At 43.4% G+C, this 17,705-nt stretch overlaps 2 protein-coding genes across 2 annotated transcripts; one reads left to right on the forward strand and one right to left on the reverse strand.

Annotated features, from left to right (window-relative positions):
* Window positions 1-583: 583 nt before the first annotated feature.
* On the forward strand, window positions 584-13,117 carry LOC143731199 (phospholipid scramblase family member 5). The gene is made up of 7 exons (XM_077221878.1): window positions 584-842; window positions 1,969-2,043; window positions 2,677-2,869; window positions 10,722-10,833; window positions 10,921-11,020; window positions 11,926-11,984; window positions 12,062-13,117. Exons 1-7 carry the CDS (start codon window positions 641-643, stop codon window positions 12,086-12,088), a joined length of 768 nt encoding a protein of 255 aa, XP_077077993.1. The 5' UTR covers window positions 584-640; the 3' UTR covers window positions 12,089-13,117.
* A 368-nt stretch (window positions 13,118-13,485) lies between these two features.
* On the reverse strand, window positions 13,486-17,611 carry eif4e2 (eukaryotic translation initiation factor 4E family member 2). The gene is made up of 8 exons (XM_077222268.1): window positions 17,480-17,611; window positions 16,113-16,224; window positions 15,910-16,044; window positions 15,685-15,789; window positions 15,451-15,603; window positions 15,146-15,282; window positions 14,598-14,672; window positions 13,486-14,477 (listed from the first exon to the last, which is right to left on the reverse strand). The coding sequence occupies exons 1-7, from the start codon at window positions 17,497-17,499 to the stop codon at window positions 14,624-14,626; spliced, it is 711 nt and encodes a 236-aa protein (XP_077078383.1). The 5' UTR covers window positions 17,500-17,611; the 3' UTR covers window positions 13,486-14,477; window positions 14,598-14,623.
* Between the last annotated feature and the right edge of the window lie 94 nt (window positions 17,612-17,705).

Here is a 17,705-nt window from a genome sequence, read left to right on the forward strand (position 1 = left end):
ATTTGATATTTAATATTTATTAACCAATGTTATTAAGCAAAATAAATAATGTTGGATATATTTTAAGTAATACTAATAAAAAATATGTTATTAAATAAAATGTTTCCTCTCAAAATACATTTAAGTAACGTTTTTATTATTAGTTTTAGTTATTTTTATATTTAGTTCATTTTCCCCCCTTTTCTTAAATATGTTGCACTTTTTTTAAATAGTTTCCTAAAAACTGGTTAATAGTGAATATGGTTATGAAATGCTTAAACAATTTGTCAATAATATTTGATAATGTTCATTGTATACAATGCCAGATTTATTAGAAAATTGATGGGAAACAAGCTAGATCAGGGGTGAAATGAAGAAAAGAGAAATACTTATTATATATATATAGTCTGTTATGGTTATTAACACCCCAGTTTAGTGAACACCTTTGTCCGGTGGCATTCTGATCACCTATTTTTCTCATTTAATATCCTGTTTCGCACGGAAATGCATTGTATTATAAAAATAATATTGGTTGCAAATGGCAATTCTCTCTCTCTCTCTCTCACTCTCTCTCTCTCTCTCTCTCTCTCTCTCTCAGGCCTTCCCATCTGTGACCGCTCAGCCTCTTCCCTTCGGTCTGGAAAGGGAGAGACATATTGACATGCTCTTCAGAGCTTTCCACCGGCAGATTGGACCTGCTACAGACAGCCAGGCCCTCACAGCTGAGCTCGGGTCTACAGACAGAGGAGAGGACGAGGGAGCCGGGGGGAAAGACACGGACAGTGAGGGGAAAACACTGGGGAAACTGTCTGTTCTGAGAACAGTCACGAGACTCCACATTAATGCCAGACCTGAACTACAAGGTGAATAAAACTATCAATAAATATCAATAATAAAATTGGCTGTTTATCATGAAAAAAAGAAAGAAATTGTATTAAAAATAATATCTTTAAAATGTGACGTTACAAAAACTTTCACAAATTTCTGACATTTCGTCTTATCTCTTCAAACAGAAAATTATTGATTTTTATTATAAATACGCTATACATTTAAATGAGACATGACCTGGAATTATTGTCATATTACTGTTATAATTCTATATTATTATTTATAAATTATTAGGTTAATGGAAATACACTACCGTTTAAAAGTTTAGGGTAAGTTTTTTGTTTAAAGAAGGGCATATATTTATTAAAGTGACAGTAAAGACATTTATAATGTTACAAATGATTTCTATTTCTAATAAAGGCTGTTTTTTTACTTTTTTTCAAAGAATCCTCTAAAAAATTATTTCCACAAAAATATTAAGCAGCACAAGTATTACTTAAGCACCAAATCAGCATTGAATGATAAATAAATTAATTTGAAGTAAATAATAATGATTAAATAATATTATTTAATAGATAAATATTTTTTGCTATAACCCATATATATAATCTTTAAAGAAATATTCAAAACATTTTCAATCACTGTTGTGATGAATACATTCAGTATTTAGTAGTGGTCAAAAGGGAAAATTGGGTGGGGTGGGGGGGGTTTAATCATATTAGATAATTTGGCTTGGAGTCAGTTGTTTTCTTTGTGATATAAATTATGTCCACATAATTCATTGCGCTGACCAGGCTGTCATACATACAGAATAAATTATGAACACATACAAGAACAAGACAGAATCAACGAAAATGATTTAACTGATTATGTTGTAGTCAGTGTATGTTTTTTCCTGTGAGCGTTTGTATGCATAGTAAAATAAAACCTGTAGCTGTAGTTTGCTTTTTTTGCCAAATCATTTTGTAAGATAAATTCCTTAACCATGAATTTTTTTTTTCTTTTCTTGAAAAATATTTGAAAAATTAAATATTTCCCTTGAATTTTGCTTGTTCAATTGACCTTGTGGTCATTGGACATGGTTTGAAATATTCACAAATACAATTTCCTATGTAAATATAAAAAGGTTTAATGGAGGTTTATATTTCTGTAATGTCTCAGGTCCACAGTGTGTCGCCCGAAGAACATACAGCATCTCCACAGAAACCAGTGACCAGCTCTTTGTGGCTGTGGAAGGTAAATATGATACACAGGATATGTGAGGTTCTCTAATTCTCATATTGAGTATCATTCTGTAAAGTGCTCATACAGTATTATGCTATTTTAATAGTTTTTCACTTGGTTTTGAACGACGGGTTTACATACATTCAAGGTCAAAAAACAGTTTAATTGTCTCATAATGTTCACTGCAGCATCACCTCTTTTCTCACAGTGTCTAAAACGGTTCTGCAAAGCATTCGGTCTCTCTAATTCCCTCCTTTCAGAGAGCCTGCTGTGCTCTGATTGGTCAGATGGCCCAGTCAATGTTTGAGGGTCAAAGTAAACGTTGTTCACGGGCATATAGAATGGCATTATGCAAATGTGTTATAAACCTACACAGGTTTGAGCAGGAAGTAAGGATGGAATTACTGACGACTTGTTACTGACGGTAGTTCAGAAATGGTTCTTTCTTTTGGGAGCAATCTTTGAAACTTTGCAGACAATTTAAACAGCTATATTACCCACTACATGAAAGCTAATATCCAAAAAGCATAATAGGGGCGCTTTACGATGATTTCACTCTTATTTACAGTGTTGCAGCCACGTCTAAACTTCGAACACAACTGATTTACACCACGAAACTTCTTTTTATGTTCCCATCTCTGTTAGAGAGCTCATGCGTTTGTATGCAATGCTGTGGTCCAGCTCGATCCTGTTCACTACAAGGCTTTGATAAGAACGCAGATTGCGTGTTCTGGTTCGAAAGGCCCCTGAGAGCAGAGATGTGCTGGCTCGGCTGCTGCCTGATGGAAATAAGGGCCTATACACCAGAGAGAGAGTTTATTGGGACAGTCCACCAAAGGTAGTCATCAACAGCAAACCAGATCTTTGTCTCATGTAGTGAATAAGCTAATAACAACTTAAAATCATAAAAATGTCAAATTATAATAAATCAATAGGACTGCACATTTCATCTAAATAATATTGGCTTAGTGAAAGTATCAAATCACAAAAGGCAGTGGTTTAATCTGATTATCTGCTTGTTTCAGATTGAAGCATGCCACTGTTACTTATGTGTCAGTTTCAGTGTCTCAGAGCAGCTCAGTTCACAGTAAATACTGCTCCATTTGAACTCAATCTATGTGTAACGTTTGACAGGAAAAAAAGAGGATCCACGTGCAGGTTAGATTTATTAAAGTGCAAAAATAAACGAAAACACGGAACAGGAGGAAACGCACTAAACCAGGGAATGCCCATTCAACATCTGACATAGAACAAGTGAAACAAAGGCTAAATACTAAGGCAGAGAAGCTTAACAAGATAACAAGGGTGCGTGGCTAATAAGAAACACCTGGGGAGACTAATCATTATTAAACTATTAAACCTACAAAGAACTGCAAAACATTGAGGAAGACAGGAAATAACATAAACGTCCAGGAACACACAAGACAGGGGAACACAGGTTGGAGTCATAACACTTATAACATGTATCTTGAAACACAACGTTTGCAAGGATTACTTTATTTTCCCATTCGTATAACATCCAAGATTTTTGTGGATATAGTTTTTCCACATTTTACTAGATTTGTAACAACAAGCGTCAACTGAACAAAAACATAAAGGTCTCCTTTTATTTGTTACGCAAAAATATAAGCTCAAGGGTTTAACACGGTTATTTTGCTCAACTAAATCCACAAAAAAAATGTTTGTTACTAAAAAACCTAAAACCTATTTTATTTCAGATATCAGCTTTCTTGTTTTCATTTAGTTTAACTTATTTTAGTTTTAGTTTAAAAATAACTAAAACTAACACTGAAGAAAAAACTAAACACATATTTAAAAAAAACTAACAAAAATTAGAAAAACAAACAACAAAATTAATAACTTTTAATTAATTAATAACTTAAAATTAATTAAAAAAATAACTAAAAAAAGTATCTGTGATACTATTAGTATTAGTGATACTAAAATAAAACTGATTTAATGTTTGAAGGTGAAGAATAGTCATATTACTATTGTAGCTTGTAGTGTGAAATTAAATAATTATTATAATTATAAAAACAATTTAATTTAAAAGTACAATAGCATTATTACAATAGTAATATATTTTCATGTTCGTTTTTATGCATACTCATTAGAGTAAAAATAATTAATATACATTATATTATTATTATTATATGACATGCAAATGTGCTGTTATTGAAAATTATTGAAATATTAACTTAAAATTTAAGGGGGTACTTCAAGAAAATATTCTATGTCAAAGGGGTTCAGTTAAAACTTTTTTTTAAAACAAATACCGGAAACCACACTGCAAGAATCTCCTACTTAGACAGAAAAAAGTCACCCGATCGACATGTAGTAGCTAACTGCAGTTCCCTTTCGTAGTCACTCCGAGTTACGTCGGATGACGACGAATGGGGGTTTCGCTTAGAACACCTATCGACTTCGAGTATTACAAAACGAGCCAATGGCGATGAAATGCCATGGGTCTGCGGAATTTGCATAGCGTATCTCCGCCCCACCGCGTGGGTATAAAGGAGGACGCCGGCAACATGCAGGTATGTTTTCGCTTCGGAGCCAAGAATATTTCTTCACTCCACAATCATCTCTGACTTCGCTCTATGAGACGAGCTTCTCTTTCCGGTGTTGGTGTGACGGCGATCTGCAGCGAGCTCACAGTGCCTGCTGATCTGTGCAGTGATCTGCCAGTGTGTGTGTGTCTCCCTGTGCGCTTCAACATCGCGGAGTTTTTTTCTCCTCTCATAAAAGAGCTCGCACGCGGCACGTCTTTTTAAAGACGGCTCGCCCGTGCATTTCTGGTTGCAGCGGACTGGTATCGGACTCTGATGGGCACGAGCGCTGTCTAGTGTGTTTGGGCTTTGATCATGCTTGAACAGCGCTCGTGGATGACTCATGTTCTCTCTGGGAACGTGATCATCGCGTCATATATAGGTCGAGACTCGATGAACTCGCAAGAGTGAGAGTCCCCTCATCCACTACCCGATCTTCGGCTGGTGGACAGGGTGACCTGAGGGTGTTGGTCTGGAACAAGGCGCCGACTCTGTGTCCACGCCCCAGCCCCCCCTCTTTAATGACGGTGCCCGCTAGCGAACTGATGATTCCACGAGTCTACCCTCGGGTGGCCCGTGTGTTTTCATTTGAAGCTACAGAGGATGATGCTGTGTCTGTAGCAGCATCACTAGGTGGGCTTGATTCTTCTGGAAATGACGACTCTTCACAGCTGCCACCCTTTGGTGTGCATACGGCTGTGCCTGAGTCTGATCCGGAGATGATGGCCATGCTTTCCCGGGACGATTGGTTTTTGGGTGAGGCCGCCGACGCGTCCACGGCAAACCCCAATATCTTTCCTCCCGGACGTGCATGATGAGTTCACGGGTCCTCTCGTTGGTCTCATCCGCCTTTCCTCCCCTCAGGGGCCGCTGCCCATGGGTACACTGGGGTTCCCCCGGTTGAACGCTCTGTTGCCATGCTACTGTGTCCTCAGAGTGCTTCCCGGCGCAATCCTAAGCACCCGTCCAAGCCTGTAGTTCTTTTCGTCACAGTAATCTGTGGCGAAATCCTATAGTGCCACAGGACAGGCAGCTGCCTCACTGCATCCCATGACCGTTCTGCTGGTCTACCTGACCCAGACGCTCATGGACATGCAGGAGGGCGGGACTGACCCGAGGCTCTTCAGTGAGCTGCGCGCCGCCACTGACCTTGCTCTCCGAGCGACGAAAGTGGCCTTACGCTCTCGGAGTCAGGTGATGTTCACCAGTTTGGGGCTGACCGGTCTGATGTGCAAGATGTCGGGCGGACCCGTCTGCTCGACACCCCCATCTCCCAGGTCGGCCTCTTCGGCGGTGCGGTTGAGTGCTTCTGCCCACAGTTCTCAACCGCCCGTGAGCAGATTGAGGTTATTCTGCCCCGACGGCCCCGCCGTCCGCTCAGATCCCTCAGTCTGCCCACCGCCGAAGGCTCCCTCCCACGGTTCCAACCCCGCCCGTTCACCCGGGCCTGGCTCTGGAAGACCGTAGGGGGATGCCACAGCCCTCTCCAGCCCCGCACCCCGCTAAACGCCGGGTTAAGCGGCACTTTTGAGATGGGCTGCTCAGAGATGAGACTCAGCTCTTTCCAGGAGTTGGTAGCAGGGCCACTCCTTTCCCCGGTGGAGGGCTGGGGAAGAATCCTTATTCAGGAAGAACTGACTCTCTCCTCTCTGAGCATACAGAGTTCTCGGACGACACAGAGCGCCGCCCACAAGCCGTGCTCTCCTCTTCCCCCTCTGCCCCAGAGGTGGTTGACACGGCGTGCCGTCCACGGACCGTTTCGCCCCTGTCCCCCTCTGTCGCCAGACCCCTGACAGAGCAGGCCCCCGTGGAACGCTGGTCCTTCCCTGGCCTCCTCTGTCAGGGTGCGGTTATGACCTTGCCCCCACACCGGGCCGCTATGCCGCCCTCGTCTGGGCTGGTCATTTCCGCTTCGCTGCACCACCGGGGGGACGTCTGTGGTTCTTCACTCATCTGGCACAGTTGGGAGCCTGCACTAGAGCTCCCTATCTGTTCCGCTGGGTCGTGCGAACCATCGGCTCGGCTTTGCGATTCAGTTCGCACGGTCTCCTCCCGGCTTCACGGGAGTCCGCTCCACTTTCGTCGGTGGCTATGCCCCTATCATGAGAGCGGAGGTTGCTCCCTACTGGCGAAGGGTGCGATTGAGACTGTCCCTCCAGCCGAGATGAGGTCCGGGTTAACAGTCCCTACTTCATTGTCCCGGAGAAGTCTGGTGGGTTACGGCCAATCCTGGACCTATGCATCTGAACCGCTCCCTTCTCAGGCTGCCGTTCAAGATGCTCCTGGCCAAACGCATTTCTGGATGTGTGCGGCCACAGGATTGGTTTGCAGCGATCGACCTGAAGGACGACTACTCTTATGTCTCCGTTCTCCTTCGACTCAGACCGTACCTACGTTCTGCTGTCAGGGCGCGCGCATGTCAGTACGCTGTTCTCCCATTCGGGCTAGCCCTGTCTCCTCGCGCCTTCACAAGGTTGTTGAGGCAGCCCTTGTTCCTCCATGGGAACACGGGGTTCGCATCCTGAACTATCTCGGTGACTGGCTGTCTTAAGCTCACTCCTGAGACCAGGTTTGTGAATACAGGGACCCAGTGCTCCGGCACCTAGCTCGTCTGGGCCTTCGGGTCAACTGGGAAAGGAGTAACTTTGCCCCGTGCAGGGGAGCTCTTTTCTCGGCATGGACTTGGTCGCCTTCTCCACTCAGCCATTAAACAAGAGTGCGGTCCCACTGAAATTGTTTCAGAGGCTCCTGGGGCATATGGCATCTGCAGCTGCGGCAACGCCGCTCGGATTGCTTCATATGAGACCGCTTCAGCTGTGGCTTCGCGATCGAGTCCCGAGGTGGGCATGGCATCATGGCACGCTCCGAGTTACAGTAACTCCGACCTGTCGTCAGACCTTCACCCCGTGGTGGAACCTCAGTTTCTACGGGCCGGTGTTCCCCTAGAACGAGTTTCCAGGCATGTTGTTGTCTCCACAGATGCCTCTTCCACGGGCTGAGGCGCCATGTGCAACGGACATGCTGCCGCGGGCTCCTGGACAGGACCCCAGCGCCTTCTGCTTGTCAATTGCCTCGAGTTGCTGGCAGTACGCCTTGCCCTGCACCGTTTCCTCACGTTGCTCAGGGGTCAACACGTACTAGTCCGTTCAGACAATACCGCGACTGTAGCGTACATCAACCGTCAGGGTGGTCTACGCTCCCGCCGTATGTCGCAACTCGCACGCCACCTCCTCTTATGGAGTCAGAAGCACCTGAGGTCCCTTCGTGCTATCTACATTCCGGGAGATCGGAACTTTGCAGCCGACGAGCTGTCACGGTTTCGGCCCATCTCCGGCGAATGGAGACTCCATCCCCAGTCGGTTCAGCTGATTTGGGACCAGTTCGGGGACGCACAGATAGATCTGTTTGCCTCTCACGACTCGACCCATTGCGCCCTGTTCTATTCCCTGACCGAGGGCTCTCTCGGCACGGATGCACTGGCGCACAGCTGGCCGCGGGGCCTACGCAAATATGCGTTTCCCCCAGTGAGCCTTCTCGCACAGACCTTGTGCAAGATCAAGGAGGACGAGGAGCAGCTCATTCTGGTTGCGCCGTATTGGCCCACCCGGACCTGGTTCTCCGAACTGGTACTCCTCGCGACAGCACCTCCTTGGCCAATTCCTCTGAGGAAGGATCTCCTTTCTCAGAGACGGGGCACCCTTTGGCACCCTCGACCCGATCTCTGGAGGCTCCACGTGTGGCTCCTGGACGGGACGAGGCAGGTTTGAGTACCCTGCCACCAGCGGTGGCGGCTACCATCACTTCCGCTAGAGCATCGTCCACGAGACATGTCTATGCGTTGAAGTGGAACCTCTTCGTCAACTGGTGCTCTTCTCGTCGAGAAGACCCCAGGAGATGCTCGATCTCTGTCGTGCTTTCCTTCCTGCAAGATGGGTTGGAGCGAAGGCTGTCTCCCTCCACCCTGAAGGTGTATGTGGCCGCTATCGCCGCATATCACGAAGCAGTTCAAGGTAAGTCTCTGGGGAAGCACGACCTGATCGTCAGGTTCCTGAGAGGAGCGAGGAGACTGAATCCTCCTCGCCCTCCTCTCGTTCCCTCTTGGGACCTTTCAGTGGTCTTAAATGCCCTGCAGAGGGCTCCCTTTGAGCCTCTGCAACCAGTTGAGCTTAAGTTCCTGTCTATGAAGACAGCGCTCCTGGTTGCATTGGCCTCCATCAAGAGGGTAGGGGACCTGCACGCATTCTCCGTTGACGAAGCGTGCCTGGAATTCGGGCCCGGTCACTCTCACGTGATCCTGAGACCCCGGCCTGGATATGTGCCCAAGGTTCCCACCACTCCCTTCCGGGACCAGGTGGTGGACCTGCAAGCGCTGCCCCGGGAGGAGGCAGACCCAGCCTTGGCACTGCTCTGTCCAGTACGCGCTCTCCGCGCTTACGTAGACAGAACGCAGTGTTGCAGGACCTCAGACCAGCTCTTTGTCTGTTATGGTGGGAGACTGAAGGGAAAGGCTCTCTCAAAGCAGAGGTTGTCTCACTGGATAGTGGACGCCATTGCTTTGGCTTACCAACAGCAAGGCCGACCGTGCCCCCTTGGTGTGACAGCCCACTCCACTCGGAGTGTGGCTTCCTCTTGGGCTCTAGCACATGGCGCCTCGCTGGCAGACATTTGTAGAGCTGCAGGCTGGGCGACACCCAACACATTCGCCAGATTCTATAATCTCCGAGTGGAGCCTGTGTCCTCTCGTGCTGGACCCGCTCAGGTGTCTTCGCTTGCTCGCCATTCCACTCCACGGACTGGATACGTGCGATTATTCCTCAGGTGAGCCTTCCTCTTTGAAGCCCTGAGTTCCTCCTGCACTGTTGACGCTGGCGCCAGTGTCTATTGCCTGGGCGTCGGCTAGGTGCCTCCGTGTGCATGGTTCCTCCCTGAGTAACCCCCACATGTGTATTTCCACTGTAAGCCTCCTTGAGCATGTGTCTTTCCCTTGGCAAGCCATCTTGCCCTCCTGGAGTTGAAAGTTGCCACCCCTCGGGCTGGTCACTCCAGTGTTCCTCCATATGTAGCCCTCCGGCCGTATGTGTATCTTAAGTCCTCCCTACGGGTAGGCATGCTGCGGCATATCTCCTCTGAGATATGCTTCCCAGTGTACCTTGGTATTCCTGTGTTAAGTAGGACTCCTTCGTCTGTGCCAGTATCACGACAGGGGGATCAGACTTTCGCAGGGCACTGGAAGACAGCTGTGAAGGTGGCGTGATTTCACGGGGACCCCCATTCGTCGTCATCCGACGTAACTCGGAGTGACTACGAAAGGGAACGTCTCGGTTACGTATGTAACCCTCGTTCCCTGAGTAGGGAACGGAGACGTTACGTCTCCCTGCCACTTCCGCTGTACCGCTGGGCAGACGCCTGAGTTCAGTCTCGGCTCCTCAGCGAAGACATACCTGCATGTTGCCGGCGTCCTCCTTTATACCCACGCGGTGGGGCGGAGATACGCTATGCAAATTCCGCAGACCCATGGCATTTCATCGCCATTGGCTCGTTTTGTAATACTCGAAGTCGATAGGTGTTCTAAGCGAAACCCCCATTCGTCGTCATCCGACGTAACGTCTCCGTTCCCTACTCAGGGAACGAGGGTTACATACGTAACCGAGACGTTTTTATATGATGTTCAGGGGTGGATTACCATGAGAGCAAAGTTGAATATTCAGATATGAATGTCCCAGTGTTTGTTAACACTCTTGGAATTCCGCTTGTTCAATTAAATTAGTCGACCGTATCTAACAGTTGTGTAATGGATGAGGTAAACTCCTGTACTGTAAATCCATTATGCAGACAAAGCCATCCACATCATGTTTCATCGTGATGCCAACTATCCTGCAGGGTCAGATAAGGTCACCATTGTGAATCAACTAATTGTGTCAGTGTGAAAACCCTCAAGTAACCTCTCTCGGATTGAATAGGGAGAGATGTGCTGAACTTTGTGGTACGAAACCAACAATATGACCTCCTCAGGACAGCCATGAACGAACACCATCAGGTCATATCAGGCTTTAATATCACACAACTGAACATTCACTAGGCCTAACAGTCCAGAGAATCCCCTGCATTAAGAGTGTGTGTAATCCCTAAGGTGTTTGTCAGGTGGAGTATGTTCACGCCGTATTTCGAGGTGTGTGACTCTGAGGGCATCTCAGCTGTGAGGATCCAGGGTTCGTACTGTAACACACGATGTCTTTCTGAGCAAGAGCTGCAGGTCAGAAACCCTCCAGCAGACCATTTTCATCACCCACCTTTTACATACTGTCCCATTATACTCTTTTCTCATTTATTGCGGCATCAGGTGGTTTCCACTATTGGTGAGAGTGTGGGGCGCATATGGAAGAGGTGGCCTGGATATAAAGAGGAATGTAACATGGATCATGAGTATTTTGGACTGGATGGTAAGATTAATATCCACATTCATATCATGTGGTGTACTTGTGGAAATTATTCTATTTTACATTTTTTGATAACACATTATGTCATCAGCATGACAATTAGTGACCTATAGTAGAAATAGTGAAGAATCTTAAATATTTCTGTATTCACCACCGTTCAAAGGTTTGCGGTTGGTAAGAATTTTAATGTTTTTGAGTCTCTTTTGCTCATCAACGCTGCATTTGTTTGATCAAATAATACAGTAGAAACAGTAATATTGTGAAATATTATCAATGTTGAAACCAGTTGTGCTGTTTAACATTTTTGTGGAAACCATGCTATTTTTTTCAGGATTCTTTGATGAATAGAAAAGTTAAAAAGAACAGAATTTATTATTTCCATAGTCAACTTTAGACATTCTTCTAAATAAGTAAATTTGCAAGTTGCAACTTCATGTCAACTAGCAATCTATCTATCTATCTATCTATCTATCTATCTATCTATCTGTCTATCTATCTATCTATCTATCTGTCTGTCTGTCTGTCTGTCTGTCTGTCTGTCTGTCTGTCTGTCTGTCTGTCTGTCTGTCTGTCTGTCTGTCTGTCTGTCTGTCTGTCTGTCTGTCTGTCTGTCTGTCTGTCTGTCTGTCTGTCTGTCTGTCTGTCTGTCTGTCTGTCTGTCTCTGTCTTGACTAGACAAGCATTCTTGCTATAGCTAGACAGCTGTATTTTACCAATATAGTCCAGCATTCTCACGAAGAGAAGTATACAGTATAGGTTATAGGCCTGCCACCCATATACATAACTGATAGACTAGACTAATGACTATACTAATTGTGGTTTCTTTTACAACTACAATTTCTTTTTGATAATAGTGTGATTATTTTGAGCTCAGGAGTGACTATTAAGAACATCTCTTTCTCCCTCAGTACCTCAAGGAATGAATTTGAACACCAAAGTGCTGTTACTAGCTGCTACATTCCTGCTGGTAAGCTGCCAACCACACAGATGCTGGCATATTATTAATATGTAACAGCTTTATCGTTGATCTTTTTCTGTTTGCAGAATCATATGTTTTTTGAGATGAGCTAAGTGGAAATGGTAAATCTTCTGGGACATAAAAGACATCTGATTCACCTCTGAAGTGCAGTGTGAACCCAAGAACGATGGTAAAACTATGGTGACGCTTAACAACATCGTGAATCCCTGTACAGAGCCTCTCTACACCTTTATAAACTAAACACACCGAAAAAGCATTTAAATGTTGAGTATTAAATTGCACAGAACATTAACCCTATCGTTCATATTTGATACACGCATTTCTACGGCCTCCAAATTATCAACATGATCAAAACTTTGCTGAAAAAACTGTTGTACTGTACATGATCTACTACATGCCTTCTGTCGTCTGATAGTTCATACTTTTCTTGCATTTCAAGATGAACACTTACTACACACGTTTTTTAAAGAAAAATCATGTTAAATGTATCAAATATGATGCATTTTGCTTTTGAGGAATTTTCAGTTGTATCTTTCAATTACCATTGTATTGCATTGCATTATATGTTTTGCCCCCACAATAAAAACTACAGATCTTTGATCATAAAACTAAGCATTTAAATAATGCAATTTTTTTTACTAAGATATATTTTTGAGAGATATAGAATGACTGACAACTATAAGTAGTCTGTTACATTGTTATTAAGATTTAATTAATTTACCAGCTATCAGAATTTTATCTTACTTTTTGGCCATATAAATAAAAGCAACTGTAACAAATTGCATATGTTGGCTCAGTTTGTGCATCTGAATAAATTTGAGGTGTTTTTCCATCTCAAGTATGAGCTCCATATTCTCCTGATCTATATCATATAACTATGATACTTACATTTTTTTTAAAATAATATTGTCTAAACGTTCAATAAACCCATTTAAAGATATATCAGGCTTTTTAGGGTTAAATGTTCAATGCACTATTTTGTAAGATATATTTGTTTGTTTATAATCTAACATGCAAGCTTCTGTGGCTATTTTCATGATGACAGAAAAAAAATAACACTTTTTTTTGTTCAAAAGGTTTGTAAAGTTGATCTTTGATAATAATAACAATCTACTACTAAATCTGGCCTCATTTCATTAAAATCTTTTCAAATGAATCAACAAAATAGTAAAGAGTCAGGGAGGAATGAAAGCATGAAATGATGCCAAAATATTGGACTCTTGCGTAAGGTGCATAACCTTTAACCTTTACAGACTTTTTAGTTTGGAGTGGCCTATTGGTGACAACAATTTACTGGTCAACAAAATTTACTGGAAAAATATTTTGTATGGTTAAAGAACATTAATTAGATGTACAGTATGATGCTACCTGGACTTTGATTTCAGAAAGTTTCACTTACTGGGGATTGAATCTGGACTTTTTTTTAGCCAGGATCCTTACATTATATTAGATGCAAAAACCACCAACAGAGTCACATCACAGCTGAAAATTAGCAGCAGATGCATAATCAACATTTATTGCTATGATCAATCATACTTAAAAACAACATTTCCTTTCCACTTTTTTTTTTAATGTACCTCAAATACAACTGTCCAGCACCAGCACTGAATTTCAGGCAGTATAAAGCAGGTGTTGATACACAGCCCCCATTACCCCCCACATCAGTGCTTGTTAGTTAGCATGTCTGAATGATTTCTAAAACAGGGCTTGAAGTCCTATGAATAGAGTCGTTACTCCAGTGTCGACTCCTCCAGCGGATGTTGAGCGATCTTGGAAATCAGTGTTTTGCAGGAGGCGAAGGCCAGGCACAGTGAATCAGGCAGCATGGCACCCATCCCTGGTAGGGCACTGTCCTTTGGGTTTACACTCACAAACTCAAGAGAAATAAAACGTTTGCCATTATAGATCTCTCCAAATACGCTTAGAAATATAATTCTTTTTTTTGTACAACAGTTCTATGTTAAAACAACTCAACACTGTAGCTAAAATACTGCACTATAGTAAAATATCCCCGACAATCTGCAACCTCGTTGGTAAATAATGTGACCAAAATGAATTGTGTCTTCCTGCTTGGGCCATCTTCACGAGACTTTATTATCAAGATGATAATTCAGGTAAACGTGACTACTACACAAAGGCATGTTGTTTTTCTTTGTGAAAAACGGTGGCAGTTTCCAGCCATTTGTTCATGTCACAGTGGCTGAACTATTCGGTCCCGCTCTGATAGCTCAGCCTAATGGCTGACTGGAAAACATTCGTTCGCATGTTGATGATTTGGCTCCATCTTCTTCTGTGAGAGTTTTCAGGTGATGTGGTGTTTGGATGACCATAAAAACACAAGCCAGAAGTCTTCGATAGTAAAAATGTCTCATGCTGACTCTTTTCATGACGTCCCTTTTGTTTTTCCTTTTAAAAAACAGATCAATTTCAGGTTATCCTCTTTGGAAATGTCCTCTTCCGTGGGAAAATGAACTTGATAATCTAGATGAGGAGAAAAAAGTAACACATTTACACAGTGATGAACATGATGGGAGTGAATGTAAAATCTCCTAATGAGAACTGAGCAGTTCCAGTGAGTGATTGTGTGTCGTGAGTTTATACCCGTCACACACTCTCCGAATGAAAAACTAGCGGCCTCCACTTGCGTTCACTAGACCATGGAAATCCTCCCAAGCTCTAAAAGATCACACACAACATATAAATTAATACTATCAAGTATATCGATACTACAAAAAAACAAAAATAAAAAAACAAGATTGTTTTTTAACTAATGCATAATTTGACTTAAAACTCATATTTTCTGCCATGTAGTAAATGTATGCATCTAACAAAGATATATAGTATGATGGTCACCTGACAAGCTTTATGCACAGTTTACTTTTGCCTCTACTGCCATGACTACAATACAGCCGTCTCTTTTTTCAAGTTGCGTGCGACGGTCTTTTAAATCAAGTCGTCCAAAAAAGTTGTGTGAACAAATGATACTGCAGTGGCTGTTGCTGACTATTCATATTATTGGGTTTGGTGTCTCGCGTCGCAAATCCAATGACGCTGGTAGAGACGATTCTCTCTGACCAATCAGTGACCTGCACTGTTTACACATCACATTTCAGTATCGGTACGGCTTGCATAATGTGTGTGTGACTCACTTGATGCTATCCGTGTGTGTTTTGTACTCCATAATGGTATTAGGAGGCAGGTTGAGGACTCTGCGTAACGTGTCTCGAATGCGAGCAGTGGTGGCCTGGTCACTGGCTGTCTTATTCCAGATAGAAATGATATCCTCCTTCAAACCAAAACAAAAATATTTATTTAATACAGAACATTGTTATTATGATGTGTTTACTGGCGCGATGGCGGGACAACCTGTCACTCATATGAGATCACAGCAATAGCAAACCACAATGATCCAATCATACAATCAAATCCCTTCCTACAAAGTAAACTGCAGTACCTGGAAGCGAACGGACACCACGGCCCCACAGATCTCCTCGCCCACCATGAACTGCTCACCCAGCATGGCCAAAATCAGATTCTCCCAGCAGCGTGACGCCAGGCCTTTACGTAGCCGAATGATCCATTTACCTCCACTCTTATTGGCATCATCCTATACAATACAATACAATAGAAATTCTATTATCTGTCATTAGAAAAGCTGCTTGCGTGAGTGTAATCTGACCAAACTCACCTCCCACATGGGTTTGATTCCTTCCTTAAACAGATGGAAATCGCTGTGACCGGTCATATCACTAGGTCGGATCATGTGACTATAAAAACGCCAGAACTGCTCCACCTACAAACACAAAACAGCTTTTGAACTGTCAGTCATGTGACTTACAGTAAGGCAGTCTAACTTCAAACCCCACTGTGCCTGTGTCTGAATGTTCAGCGTGCATGAATGTCTGCATGGTACCGAAGCAAAACTGCCGATCTGTTTAATGTTCTGTTCGTAGCTCTGTGTGCTGGCCGGCCGTCCTGGTGTGCGGCGAGAGTACCAGAACGAGTAGTTGTACTGAAGAGGGTGTTCGCCGGCCCCTGGGACCACCGCCTGCAGAAGTAGAGCACAGTTATCTACTGTTAATTCCTGCTCTGTCTGTCTGCCATCCATTTACATACCTTTCTCTTGGTATTGTTTGAGTCTTTCTCCTCTTCGTCATTTTTTTCCTGCTCCCCGTCTTTGGGTGAGCAGTTGTCCTGGTCGTGATCTCCACTGTCATCATCTTTCAGGCTTAAATGGAGACAACACTCTCAATTTCATTCAACCACAATGTGTTATTTATTACTGTGGCTTCAATCAGAGCAATAATACATAATTCAATCAGGAACTAAAGCCCATGCAGTGGTTTCTAACTGAAAAAAAGACAACTCAAAACAATATATATATATTTTTATATTATACCTGTATGTATTTACTAACTAATTTAGTACCTTTATATTCTAGTGTCATTTATATTTAAAGTGACATCTATCAGAAAAGTGTTATAAAGGATATAAGATAAATATGTGCATTCTTAAATTTTCATATATATATATATATATATAAGTATATACACTTATTTTTTCTTTATTTACATGTACAGTAGTCAACATTTGAAGTGAATCAAAAAAGTTGTCCTAAGACAAGAACGGGTATTTTTCAAAATGCATGTATAACTGATGAAAGGTTTTGATCCACTTTAAAATGTGACTACTGTATAATAATCACATTTACATTGTACGCTTTAAAAAAAGGTACCATGAAAGTTTTTTTGGAGAAACATGTTAATATACATGTACATGCATTTCAGTGCCATGGTACTGCCACTTTACATTTTGTAATATCCTTTATATCCACTGTACTTTCCTGAGGATATTATAATCGTAGTCTTTATTACACATTGGCCATGTCTGAGTTTACAGAAACAGACTAAACTATATCTTATTTGAACCAGCGCTTATAATGCTCAGTGGTTGAGCATGCAAAGTTTGCATACATAATAAAGTACGCTGGTTTTGTAACAGATGATTATCTACTGTAGTTTTGTGTCCACGTGCCATGTACAGTGCTTCGCTTATGCACAACGCCTCGCATGTTTATAGCAGCCTACAGCCCCACATGTCATTCCAGCAGGCTGAGGAGTTTGAGCCCGGGTCGCAGAGCACCTGCCCCCGCTGCTCACACACACACGCCTAACCCGGTGATCCGTCCTCGGCCTGGAGGCCCTGTCTGTGCACGCAGAACTGCCTCTATAAGAGATGTACATGCAGCATTCACCTCGTGCATTAAAACACAATCCATCTGGCCAGTGGCCACAAAAACGTAGGAGTCCAATCATGCAACTAAACATAGTGACCTCCCAGCCCATGCCAAAGCTTCTAGACACACCTCTTTTTCCCCTCTCCCTTTTCTCTCTCTCCGCGTTAAAGAGACGCTTGAAACGCATGCGTTTGCATTCACACACAAAAAAGGCCCACTTGCGTTCTGCGTTGTTTTTATTACTCACGCGTCAAATTTGTTGTTCATAATTTTCTAGGTGAGTGTCTATATCCGCTCTCGCGCCGACGGCAGCCCCGTCAATTCCGCAGCAACGGCGGCGCGCAATAGTGTTGGTGGCGGGCGCGCGCATAGTGCCGTGGTGGGTGACGCGCACTATGTTCACTTGGTGAATATCTATTTTGTTGCACAGTGGGACTGTGAATCTGTAAACTTATAAACTATTGAACTAATAA

This window comes from Siphateles boraxobius, unplaced genomic scaffold (genome assembly GCF_051911475.1).
Source record: "Siphateles boraxobius isolate OS27281-9 unplaced genomic scaffold, OSU_SipBor_1 86, whole genome shotgun sequence".
NCBI lineage: Eukaryota > Metazoa > Chordata > Actinopteri > Cypriniformes > Leuciscidae > Siphateles > Siphateles boraxobius.

Excerpts from the sequence above, each read along its gene's own strand:
- LOC143731199 (XM_077221878.1), top strand. The coding sequence starts at position 641 with ATGCTCTTCAGAGCTTTCCACCGGCAGATTGGACCTGCTACAGACAGC. Across the intron at positions 2,044-2,676 it reads GCTCTTTGTGGCTGTGGAAG|AGAGCTCATGCGTTTGTATG; the intron begins GTAAATATGATA and ends CATCTCTGTTAG. Across the intron at positions 10,834-10,920 it reads TTTCTGAGCAAGAGCTGCAG|GTGGTTTCCACTATTGGTGA; the intron begins GTCAGAAACCCT and ends TTGCGGCATCAG.
- eif4e2 (XM_077222268.1), bottom strand. The coding sequence starts at position 17,499 with ATGAACAACAAATTTGACGC. Across the intron at positions 16,225-17,479 it reads ATGAACAACAAATTTGACGC|CCTGAAAGATGATGACAGTG; the intron begins GTGAGTAATAAA and ends TCTCCATTTAAG. Across the intron at positions 14,673-15,145 it reads ACACACACGGATAGCATCAA|AGCTTGGGAGGATTTCCATG; the intron begins GTGAGTCACACA and ends GTGATCTTTTAG.